At 45.8% G+C, this 12,400-nt stretch overlaps 1 protein-coding gene across 2 annotated transcripts in view; it reads left to right on the plus strand.

The window, feature by feature from the left end:
- LOC147465697 (uncharacterized) overlaps positions 1–12,400 on the plus strand; it is a 45,819-nt gene that overhangs the window by 17,835 nt on the left and 15,584 nt on the right. The window contains exons 2-3 of one of the 2 annotated variants that reach the window (XM_086521443.1): positions 4,918–5,004; positions 5,077–9,292. In XM_086521443.1, coding sequence (XP_086377569.1) covers positions 5,244–9,292 — 4,049 coding nt within the window. In that variant the 5' untranslated portion in view covers positions 4,918–5,004; positions 5,077–5,243. The remainder of the gene's footprint in view (positions 1–4,917; positions 5,005–5,076; positions 9,293–12,400) is intronic. The other variant, XM_086521437.1, reaches the window with a different exon arrangement.

The following is a 12,400-nucleotide window of genomic DNA, read 5'->3' on the forward strand; positions in this document are numbered from 1 at the left end:
ATCATCTCCATAGGAGTGAGTGCAACTCGTGGCGTAGATGGCGAAGGGGGAGGGTCGAAAAAGTCTTTTGGTGGGGAAAAATCTTCGTCGCCTCTCTCATGCTCATCACCTGTATGCGAAGTATCCATTCCTCTTCGGGTGACGACCATGCACTATGATCTTGGGTTCTTAAGCTCGCGAGGAACTTGGGTTCTTGAGGGTCTTGGTTCTTGGGTTCTTGGGTTCTCGAGTTCTTGAGGTTCTTGAGTCTTGAGGGTCTTGGGTTCTTGGGGTTCTTGAGGTTTTCTTTCGCTTGCAAATCGCGTTGGAGAAGGTTCTTCTCTTCACCCGAGTTCTACTCTTTTCTGCAGGTGCACCCCTTAGCGGCCTTGCGCTCACACCAAGGTTGCTTTTTCCCACCTCACGTCGATTGGCCGGCCGCTAAGTGCACGGTCCGCTCTCAATGAGTGAAAAGAGACACAAGGGGAGGCTAGACAAGCCCTTCTTTCTTGGGATTCCTGTCACTCTTCAACAAAACACGATTAGGAATCGCTACGCCCAAGTAAACTTGGGTTCGTGCGATCGCAACAAGCAAAAAAAATTCTTGTGGTTCTTTCCTTGAGTAATGCAGAACACTTCCAAAGCTCTGATACCAATGTTAGGTGCAACGGAACGAATGTTGTATTTTCTCAAGATTAGTGATCTTTATTGCTCAAGGTTCCTTTTAGTTCTTAGGGAAAGAGAGAGCTTTCCGTCTTGTAGAGTACTGTGGTCACGAACAAAGTGAGTGGATATTATGCGTGCAAGTGAATGAGACAGAGAAGGAGAGAGAAGAGATACGACACCCGAGAGGTTGTAAAACCCTCCTCCGAAGGCCCCACTCTCGTCGGCGAGAGTGGTCTAACTTGATTGCACAAAGGTGTACAATGCGTATGCAATGGACTATGCAACTTGGACTATGCCGATGACGACGACGACTCGATGGCTGAAATTTGTAGGCTTCTAATCGCTGAATTCAGGGATTGTTTCGGTGGCTGAAAATGACTGTTTTGGCTACGTTTTTCGAGGCTAAACTTGGGGGATCATCTGCAACTGAATGGGGGTCTGATCTGCTACCGTTCTACTGCTGAAAACCTGCGTTTTCTTCAAGGCTGAACTGCAGATTCCCTAGCGTTAGATGGGGCTGAAAACGCTGGAAAGGCTGAGAACAAAACGCTGAGAACTGCTGTTGGGCTGGCGTTTTTGGTGAGAAAAACGCTGGCTGATTTGGTGGTGTTTTTGCAAGCCAAAACGCTAGGCCTTGGGCTGAACTGCTGGGGTACTATTGCCACAAGGGGGACACTGCAAGGCGATGGGGGATCCATGAAAAATGCTGTAGAAGAGGGAGGTATGGCGATGGGTCTGATGCTGTGGGGGGTACTGCTGAGAAGTTGCCTGTTGAGCGGGAAGCTCCTGCTCCCTCTTCTACCAGAAAGTGCTAACTTGGGTTTGCTTATATATTAACTTAGCAAATTTGCCCTACCTACTTTTGTTGGAAAGTCACTTAAAAATAATAAGTGAAAATCCCAATAAATAGGAAAATAGGCTAAATGCACTAGAAAATTCCCCTAACTGATGCTAATGGATTCTGATGGGAATTTCGATGATCATGCTGTGTGCAACCGGAGGATATGCATCTATGCTAAGTGACTGGGCATGCACGGTCTACGAATAGACTCACAAAAGTGCCAGATCACTGCTAATCTAACTTGATCGGACTGACTGAACCCTGTTGTGGTGTAGCTTGTCCACGGACACATAGGGTTGGGATGTGTCACGTGACATTGTTCGTGTTCTGCCTTTCTTTCTGCTTTTCTTGCTTCGCGTTTTAACTTCATGTCCATCATTATCTTGTCGAAAAGCTCCAGAGGAGTTAGTGCAATCTTGGTGTAGATGGGGAAGGGGGAGGGTCGGAAAAACCTCCTGGTGGGGAAAACTCTTCTTCGCCACTCCCATGCTCACCACCTCCATGCGAAGTATCCATTTCGCTTTGGGTGATAACCATCCACTGAAGTCTTGGGTTCTTAAGTTCACGAGGAACTTGGGTTCTCGTGGGTCTTGGGTTCTTGGTTCTCGAGTCTTGAGGGTCTGGAGTCTTGTGGGTCTTGAGGTTCTTCTTTAGCTTGCAATCTGTGTTAGAGAAGGATCTTCTCTTTACCCGAGCTTTTCTCGCACCCCTTGGCGGCCTTGCGCTCACCCCAAGGTTGCTTTTTCCCACCTCACGTTGATTGGGCGGCCGCTAAGTGCACGGTCCGCTCTCAATGAGTGAAAAGTGGCACAAGGGGAGGCTAGACAAGCCCTTCTTTCTTGGGTTTCCTGTCACTCTTCAAAAACACGATTAGTAATCGACATGTCCAAGAGGATTTGGGTTACATGCGACCACAACAAGCAAAAAAAAATTATGCGGTTCTTTCCTTGAGTGATACAGAACACTGCCAAAGCTCTGATACCAATGTAAGGTGCAGCGGAAGTGAATGTTGAACTTTGCTCAAGATGAGTGCTCCGAACTGTGCTCTAGGGTTCCTTTTACTTACGGAAGGGAGAGCCTTCCGCTCCTTTAGTGAGAGAGTGCAATGGACATAAACAAAGTGGATAAACACTGTGAATGAAGGTGCTGAGACTGAGAGATAGAGAGAGAAGAATACGACACCAGAGCGTTGTCAAAACCCTCCTCCGAAGGCCCCAATCTCTATGGTGAGAGCGGTTTACTATTGATTGCACAAAAATGCTTTGGACTTGCCGACGATGTTGACGACGACGAGGACGACGATGAGACGGGCTGAAATCTGAAAACGCTAAGGCTGAAATCTGCAAATCTTTATCTGCTGAATTCTGACTCTATGTCGGTGACGACAACGATGACTAGATGCAACGACGACGCGCTGAAAATGCAGACGCTGAAATCTGCGTTTTCCGGGTTGTAAGTGCAAACTACCGGGGATCTGATGTGTGGCGAGGATTTGTTGCGGGAAGGTGAGATCTGCGAGGTTCGGGGGTTCTACTGCGGGATCTAACTGCTGAAAAACTGAAAACGCTGATGCTTCTTGGTGTTCCGTCGCGGTGAATTTGCAAAACGCTATGCTGATGCAAAAACGCTAGGGCTGAAAATTGTCTTGCGGTGTAAATCTGCTAACGCTAGGGCTGATCTGCTATCTTGCTGTTGCCGGGCTGATCTGCTGTGCAAAAACGCCAGGTTGCTATAGGGAAAAACGCTAGGCTTCTGCTGTAGCAAAAATGCTAGGTTTACTGATGGGGGTCTTGCTGAGGAGTTGCCTGTTGAACAGAGTGTTCTTGCTGCCTCTTCTGCCAGAAAGTGCTAGCGCTAGGTTGCTTATATATTTCATTGGCCAAATTGCCCTACCCAGTTCCCAATAAAAGTAAGTTAAAAATAATAAGTGAAAAATGTCAAAAATAGGGAAACTAGGTCTATGCACTGTAAAAATGCTCCTGATGGGTTTTGATGGTAATCTAATGACCATGCTATGTGCAACCAGAGGATATGCATCTACTCTAAGTGTCTGGACATGCACAGTCTGCGAACAGACTCACAAAAGTGCCAGATCACTTCCTAAGCTAACTGAACTGAACTTATGTCATGAAGTAGCTTGTCCACGTACACATAGGGTTAGATGTGCACGTGACATTGGTCTTGCCCGTGTGGTCATGCCACGTCATCAATTTGTGACAAGTAATCTCGGATCTCTTTGGCAAGTCCACAACAAAATCGCTCGATTTGCTGCTTAAAGGTGATATTTTTAAAAGAAGAGGCAGGTAGTAAAGCATCCAAAATCTCTCTCAATAAATATCCAAAGTATCTCCCTTGGTCATCCGAAGATGATTCCAAGCAGTAATCACATCATGTTCGTACTCTTGAGTGAGCCAAGAGGAAATAAAAAGTAGCTTGTACTTTAGCCACTTTGTCGGTGCTTCTTTTCGTTACAAAAGAATGGACCACCATGTGCGTGCATTTCCTTTCAAATAGGAATAGCCTTGTGTCCCTTGGGCCCCGTCGAAAAGGGACCATAAGTTGGGACAAGTTATAAATTCATTTCCCATCTGCTAGGTGGTCTTGCTACGTCATCACTTTGTGACAGGGCTCATCGCAATGACCTTGGACGCCATCTCGGAAGTTCATAGTAGCTGCGCCCGAGAAGCTGAATGTCGATAATCTTTCTCACCTCTGCTTAAGGGTGGGCTTGGAGGAGGTCACACATTTCTCCTCTGCTAGGTCGGGTGCCGATTATCTTGTTGATAACAAAGCTGGCCTGAAGGCGCGCCACCAAGATCGCTTGCTCTATCAGCAAAAGAGCAAGTCGGATGGTTGGTTCTGTGGAGTTTGGCAAGGGGGACTTCATTCGATTCCCTTTGTGGCGGAGCAGAATCCTCCAGCTGTGTCTGCTGTTGTGAGGGCGAATGAAGAGGGGAAGAATGCGAAGGATTTGGGTCGGAAGGCGGATAATGGCGCCCACCAACTCCTCCAAGGGGAAGAGGGGAGAGCAGCACGGGGGGGGGGGGTGGGGGTGTGTGGGGGGAGGAATAGCCGGCTGAGCGTAGGCGGGGTGAGATGGGCACGGGCGGGAGCAAGCTGGGCGGGCTGAATGCGAGCGTAGGCAGGGGCGGGCTGTGGCAGCATGGGCAAGGGCGGGCAGAGCGCGAGTGCGGGGCTTTTTGGGGGTTGGAGGGGGGGGGACAATAACGATGGCGAGGGAGGCAGCAGCAACGAGTGCTTAACTCAGGTCTCCTACATTTTTGCTGTAATAGTAGTATGTGTGGCCACCATGTGTTCACACAGTTGAGAGTTGCTCCATATCGGTGTCATATGACAGCCTTCACTAGATGAGACTGCTTTTCCAATTGGTTTTTTGATATGATTACCTTCATTTCCTTGCTTGTGAGCAGGGAGATTGAATTCATAAGCACAATGTGGATAACATGTAAACGCGTAACGTCAAACTTCATCTCTCGTTTAAACACACAAGAAGAATGGTAAATGAATATTTCCATCATAAAGATTGGCCTAACTCAAGAAAATGCGTAATTAGATAGTTATGTTTCCAGATCAAAGAGCTGAAGCCATCCTTGGAGGTTGTGCCCTTCTTGCTTCCCACCTCCAGTCTTTTGAGGACGGAAGGGATGATTTGAGCCCCAAAAGGGGAGAGACCGAGGCCAGCTTTCCGACCACTGATAAATTGTCTGGCAGCTGGCGTTCCAAAAGTAGAGAGAGGATGGATTATGCAGACAGCTCTATTGTTGAAGATGATGTCAAATCATCAGCAGATAAGAGGACAATAGGAGGAAGACGGTTTCGCTTTGCTGCTGACTATTTTGAGAAAAGATTACAGGGGACATTGAACCATTTACAACGCCACTGCCCCAACACAGATGAAGATACATGTGGAAGCTCGCCCTCAAAAGTAAGATTGTCCACAGGAAAGAGCCATGAAGCAGGCCTCCTGGAACAGGGAAGCTCGGAAGAGAGTCTTCCTTGTCTTGGAAACTTGCATTCAAATTTCAGTTCGTCTCATAAGCTCCTGGACATGAATGTGGATTTTTCTGCCAAAGACAAGTTTCATCCCCCCTCAAATGAAGATAATAATTCACCAGAAAAGGAACATTTTAAAGCTGGAGCTGACGATGCTTGGACCAGAAAGATTGTTCCGGCTGTGGAGCAAAAACTCTCACACGAAATGCTTCGTGCCCGTTCCTCACCTGGGCACTCTTCGAGTGGTTCAAGTAGGAAAAAACATAAAAAAAAAGGAATTCTTTCTGTGATGGACAATGCAATAAGGCAAGCCATTGTTTCTGATTCAGATGAGTCTAATGGAAGCTTTTCTAAAGATGGTGCAGTGAAGTCCACACCAAAGAGTCCAAGAGTTTTGCAACAGAGGGAGTTAAGTCAAGAAAAACACACCAAGAGATCAGGTGAGGAAGCGATCCATCCTCATACACCGGTTTTTCAAGGTTTGCAAGTTGAAGCACTTGAGAAGAAGATTACCAGCTTGCAGAGTTTAGTTGGAGATCTGAAAAGATCAGTTGAAGGGTTTACATCCAGAGTGGAGGAGGAAGTGGGTACATGGCAGTGCAGAGTGCAGGGGGTTGAAACACAAATGATGAGTTGGAGAGATCATGCAGAGAAGGAGCTAATGGGTATGAAGGGAAATATTCAGGTTGAGGTGCAAAAGAAATTGGAAGAACTTACCAAAGCGCTGAACAAAGCTGAGAGACTCTTGGCAGAGACAGAGTCAAGAAAGGAAAACTCCAAGCAGAGGTTGGAAAGCAGACTGGAAGAGTGCACTGCGAGGATTGACTCCTTGAAGCGGCAGGTAGATTCCCTGATGACAGATGTGAAATTCTCTCTGAACAGAGATGTGAAGGAGAGAGTACAGGATATGAGTCAAGGCGTGAAAGGGGATTTGGATCTTCTAGAACTTGGAATGTCAAAGGATCTGGAGAGCTTGAGGCAAGAGCTTGATGCTAGGTTTGATGCCTTCCGTGATGAGTCTGAAAAAGCTAGGAGAGCTGAAAAACAGCACATGGAAGGTTTGATCGAGGAGAAGATAAGCAAGAGGCTTTCTCCTCGAATGGATGTGGCTTCAGGAAGCAAAGAAAAGGCTCTAGCAGAGTTGAAGACTGAGCTACGTGCAGAATCTGAAAGGTTGAGGAGAGCTGAAAGGCAACAAATTGAGGCATTGATTGAAGAGAAAATTGAAAGACGTCTTTCACAGCCAATGGAAATAGTTTCAGGTGGAAAAGAGAAGGTGATGGCTGACATGAAGACCGAGCTTCGGCTTCTTTGGACTGAGGTAGACCTACTTATTAAAGGGAGAGAAGAGATTAAGGACAACATGGAGCAGCTCAATCAGATAGCTGAGAAGGCCAAAGAAGCTATTGGCAAAGAGCAGGATTTGCTTAAGACAGAGAATGGAAGCTTGAAGAAACAGTTGCAGTACTTTAAGAAGGAAAGCATGCAGACACGCATTGACAATGAGGACTTCAAGAAGGATATTGAACTTGAGGTCGAAAACTTAAGAGGGAACATAAGAAGATTGAAGGAAGAAGGAGAAGATGTAAAGGAGAGCATTGATTGCCTGAAGAAGGTGAGAGATGATCTTATACGTGAGAATAAAAGTCTAAGAAAGCTAGTTGAGGGCATGAGAGAAGAATCTGCAGCAAGGATCAGAGAAGTTGAAGCTGTCAGAAGGGGGAATGAAGAGTTTGAGATGCTAAGAGGGGGTGCGAAGGATGGAAATCGAGATAGAGCACTTATGGAAAGGATCGAGAAGCTTTCTCAGCTCTACCTTGGAGGGCTGGAAGAGGTAAGACGAGACCTCACAAGCATGAGGATTGCGTGTGATGATAGGCTAGAAGAACTTGAAAGCCAGTGGGGAGAAGTTAAGCAGCAACAACAAAACAATGCTGAATCTGAAGAGTCCCTAAGAGAGCTTGTACTGGATGGCTTGGAGACAAGAATCTCTCATCTGGAGAGCTTGCTAGAGAAGAAGGAAACTTTTGATGAGGAACGTTCCAAAGTGCAAAGTACTGTTGCCATTATTGAGAAGAACAGGGAACATGCAGCCTCTGCCTTGGCTCAGGTTGCAGCTGCTTCTCAGAAAGCGGAAGAGTTTGTATCAGTAACTATAGGAACCTTTCACTCAGAAATGACAAACATGAAGAGACATAGTGTAATGATTCAAGAAAAGTTGATGTCAGAGAAGGAAGCAGCTGCAGCTGCTCTTGCTGAATTGCTAAGGATGAGGGATCACCTGGGGAAGGAGACAGAAACTACCATCTCCTTTATGTCTGATGCAAAATCTAAAACTGTGCAATTTCATGAAGGTATTGAAAGAGAAAGAGAAGGTCTGAGAGGCTCAATAATGATGGCAGAGAAGGAGAGAGAAGCAGCTCTTACAGCTGCTGCAGAGGCAGCAGCTGCTGCTCACGAAGCAGGCAAGGCGTTGGATGAGATTTCTGAGGTGAAAAGAAAGAGCGTCTCGTTTTCTGAGCATATTACCGAGGTTTTTGGTGAGACTCACACGAAGTATACCAAAGAGCTGGAGGGTCAGGTGTCCAAAGCTAGATCACATGTAGAATTGATTGAAGAGGAAAAAAGAAAATCTGTTGGTCATATTGAAGGTTGGAGACGGATGATGATGGAGGAGGTAGACAATGCCAAATCAATTGTAGAAGGAATTCAAGATGAGAAGAGAAAATCTGTAGGCCATATCGAAGGGTGGAGACGACTGATGATGGAGGAGGTTGACAATGCCAAATCAATTGTTGAGGGAATTCAAGATGAGAAGAGAAAATCTCTAGGTCATATTGATGGGTGGAAACGACTGATGATGGACGAAGTCAACAATGCCAAGATGATGATGGACGAAGTCAACAATGCCAAGACCATTGTAGAAGGTATTCACGAGGAGAAGAGAAAATCTGTATGTTTTGCAGAAGCCACTGCAGTCCGAGAAAAGTATGAGCTGGAAGAACACAAGAAAATAACAGAGACCACCATGCAAGAATTGGCTAATGCAATCAGTGAAATGAGCGAGTCCTTAGATTCCAAGTTGCACAGTATTAGTCAGAGGCAAGCCCATGCTGAACAGCAAGATGAACTCTTTGGAAGGGAGATTGGGAACATTAGCGAGAAAATCAAGGAAGCCTTCTTCAAGCTTGATAAGGTCTCACAGGAAACTTCTCAATTTGCTCAAGAATTGCAGTCAAGCAAGGCATATGGAGAACAGGAGTCCCGTGAGAGAAGGGAAATGCTGCAAAAGGACATCAGTGCTCTTGAAAGCGTTGTGAAGGAAACGGTTGCAGAGCAAGTGACTGTAGTTGATAAAGTGAAAAAAATTGAAAGTGCACAGAAGGATTTGGTCCATTCTGTGGAAGGGATCCAAGCAAGCACTCAAGAATTACAAAAATCAGGCACTGCATGGCTGCAAAAGTATGACACAGCTGCTGGGATTTTACAGGACATAGAGAAACGGCTTTCTAATGTTGAAAATGCTTCTGTTGATGACGACAACCCAAACCAGCAGTTGCATAATGTCACCAGGGGCCATCAGATAGCACCAACAGAGAAACAGAGACTAATTAGGCTGTACAGAGAGTTATCAGGTTTCCTTCAGAAGATGAAAACAAGCGAAGGAAAGATGGAAAACCTCAATACTGATGACTGTTTTGAAGATGAATGGGCCAAAACATTCAGTGATAAGATTGCGGCATTAGATGTTCGTGTTAAGCACGTGGAATCTGATGCTTTTCCAAAACTGAAGTAACTTCTCTTTCTCATTCACAGTTTGTTGTTCAAAAATTTGTCTCTAATTTAGCTCATGAAGATCATAGTGTGTGTTTTGGAGAGGAAGGGGCGCGGGGCGGGGTTTTGGGGGGGGGGGGTGTGGTGTAGTAGCTAGGATACAACTACAATTGATGGGGTGGGGGGAACAATGAACCAGCAGACAATAGTGAGCTAAGCTGGCAAGTAATCATCGAGCACATTGTCATCTCATGAAGTGCGGCATGAGTTTGCTGTAGTATGCCTTGATCTCCTCCATAGCCATTTCTTAAGCAATGGTGTCTTGAACACTCCTGTGTGCTTGGAACCTCCTGTCGTGGGAATCTGGAGCAGCTAAGCTATGAAATTCGATTGGAAAATATGCCCTGTCTAAGGTGTGATGCTGAATGCTTCCTGAATTGCTCAAGTGGTCCTGGACTCCTAGGGAAGAATTCAGTGTTTACTGTACCTGCATAGGTCCTCTATGGGGGGTGCACTGCTCCTCAATGGTCACTTTTCGGTCTTTATTTACAGTAGGGAAGTCTCAAGCATCACTTGGAAAGTGGTCCAAAGCCATCCCTGAAAAGAGAATGAAAGCATCCTTGAATCTCACAGTAGGTAGAGAAAACATTTGTGCTTTGTCTTAAGTTGCGACTAGCACATGGCAAAACTGGCAGAGTGATGCTTTGCAATATATTGATATATTTGCGTGGTGGTCCAAAGCCATCCCTGAATAGACAATGCAAGCATCATTGAATCTCACAGTAGGTAGAGAAAAAACATTTGTGCTTCATTGGCTTACGTTGCGACTTGAAGGTGGCAAAACTGGCAAAGTGATGCTTTGGGATATATGGATAGAATAATGAGCAAAGGGGCTGTCTGCATGCTTTTAGTCAGATATCTTGACCCATTCCATAGGAATGGGTGCATATCACCCTTGTTTGCTAGCTATTGAGAGGACTCTAGAACAATCCATGCACATCAATCGGAAGCCTTCCTCTTAGTAAGTCTTTTCTCGCAATTTGAGAAAATTTTGACTCTGTTGGACCCCCAAGACTTATATTTAAAGGCGCGGATACAAAAGCAGTGGAACCCAAAAGCTAGGCACCCTGCCAAAAGCTCAACTGCTAAAAATTGACGTGCCAAAAGCTTATCAGTCATCTGCTCAGCCTTTCATAATTGGAATTTGGAGCCAAAAAACTGCCACATCATGCCACTGTACAGCCCCGCAATATCCGCTGCTTTTTATGCCCTGAATCGCAGCGTGATCCCTGCTGTGTTTGCGGGTCGTACTGCCACATCATCAAGTCTTCTTCTCTTCCGCTTGGCATGACACTTCATCCCTTTGTGACAGTTGGAAATAATAGACACAAAGGGTCATTCCGTCAACATCCAGCCAGCGTATGCCTCTGATCTATTAATATGATCTAGGCTTGGCTCACGTATCTTGACTTTGTAGAGCAAAAAATGCCAAAGCGGCATTCACCGAAGGCTAAAACTGCATCCTCTCTAACCCTCTCAAAGTTGCCTACATGGAGGCTAAATGGAAAAAGGGTGATGATGTGGGTCCGTGAAAGAGTCTCACTAAGATGGTGGAGCCTTGACTCATCTAAAGTAGACGTGACGAGGGTGTCGAACAACGACAGTTTAGTTCATGGCTCCTAAACAGCACTTGTGAGCACTACTTAGCCCTCCCAACACGGTTCCATGGATTGTGCATTGGCATGCTCTTTGTTTCTTTGCAATGATCACTCCATCGTCTCTACAAATATCCCCTTTTCTTGCCTTTCTAGACTCTAATACTTCGCATGCATTCTTTCCTATGTGCTAGTTGTGCATGAGTGAAATCTCCCAAAAATATTTCTTTGTTGTTCCAAGACGCGGTGATTCGTTTTTACTAGATAAGAAAACTTTATCATACACGTTCTCTCCTTTGATGCATCCTTCCCTACTCTTCATGCATCTATGGGTGGCTTTTGTGTTGCTCCCATTTTTATGCATAAGCCAATGCCATCCTCTTTGGACTCTTATCTCTTTCCGTCTTGCAATGCGTACATTCAAAGCTCGCAGTTTCCTTCTCTTTTCTTCCTCCAATGTATCATTTATGATAGTAGGAGAAGAAGTTGAGTGTAACTGGACGGACACCACGTGCCAACGGAAAAGAACAGACTGAACAACTTTAAGCACTTCAAATAACAATTGAACTGAAGGAGATGCACGACACGAGACGGGGAGTGATGAAGTTCCACCCAAGAGAGCACTGGCCCCAAACCTTGGTGCCCCTTTCGGTATTTCTTTATATTGCTTGAACTCAGTACAACTCCCATGGCTCTGCTCTGCATCCCCCGTGGGTAGACTATTAGAGTGAGAGCCCATGGGTCATATTTAAAGGTCCTTGGCCTCTAAAAGCAATTTACACGAAAAGCAGTCAAACTCAAAAGCTTCTGGTCCAAAAAGCAACAAGTGCGTTTTGTGGAAATCCGTATAGCTGCCACGTCATCATGCCAGCGGGAATTGCGGGATTCCGTACATCCACTGCCACATCATCATTCTCTATGCTGTGTGTCTGTGGGGAGGTCCCGCTTTATTTAATTTCTTTAGGTCACTTGGTGGAAGGGCGGTGGTAATGCATGTGCTAGTCTCCATCCAACCGTGCTATTTTATAGCCTCCCCCTAACGTACACACTGTCCGGCCATGCCGGTGGCCTTGCCCATAGGACGCATGTCCTTACATTACCCCCCCCCTTGGAGAATCGTTTTCGTCCTCAAAAACGAACGTAGGAAAACGTTTCTTAAGTGTGGAGACATTCTCCCATCCAAAATCTTTTTGGGCTCATGAGGGATGTTTGGCGGTTCGATAAGGTCAACTAACACACCTGTGTCAACGACATTATCATTCTGTCCTAGCTGTTTTCGTAAACGGCTAACATGAAGAACATGATGAACTCGTGAGTGCTCTGGAAGAGCTAACTTACAGGCCACTTGACCTATACGTTTGAGAATGGTAAATGGTCCACAATAGCGTGGTGAAAGTTTAGCAACTTTTCCCGTCTTCAGACTTTTTGAATGCTCTGGAACTTTGAGAAAAACCTTGTCTTCTTCTTCGAA

The sequence above is a fragment of the Adiantum capillus-veneris genome, chromosome 1, assembly GCF_014529385.1.
Source record: "Adiantum capillus-veneris isolate H3 chromosome 1, ASM1452938v2, whole genome shotgun sequence".
Lineage (NCBI taxonomy): Eukaryota > Viridiplantae > Streptophyta > Polypodiopsida > Polypodiales > Pteridaceae > Adiantum > Adiantum capillus-veneris.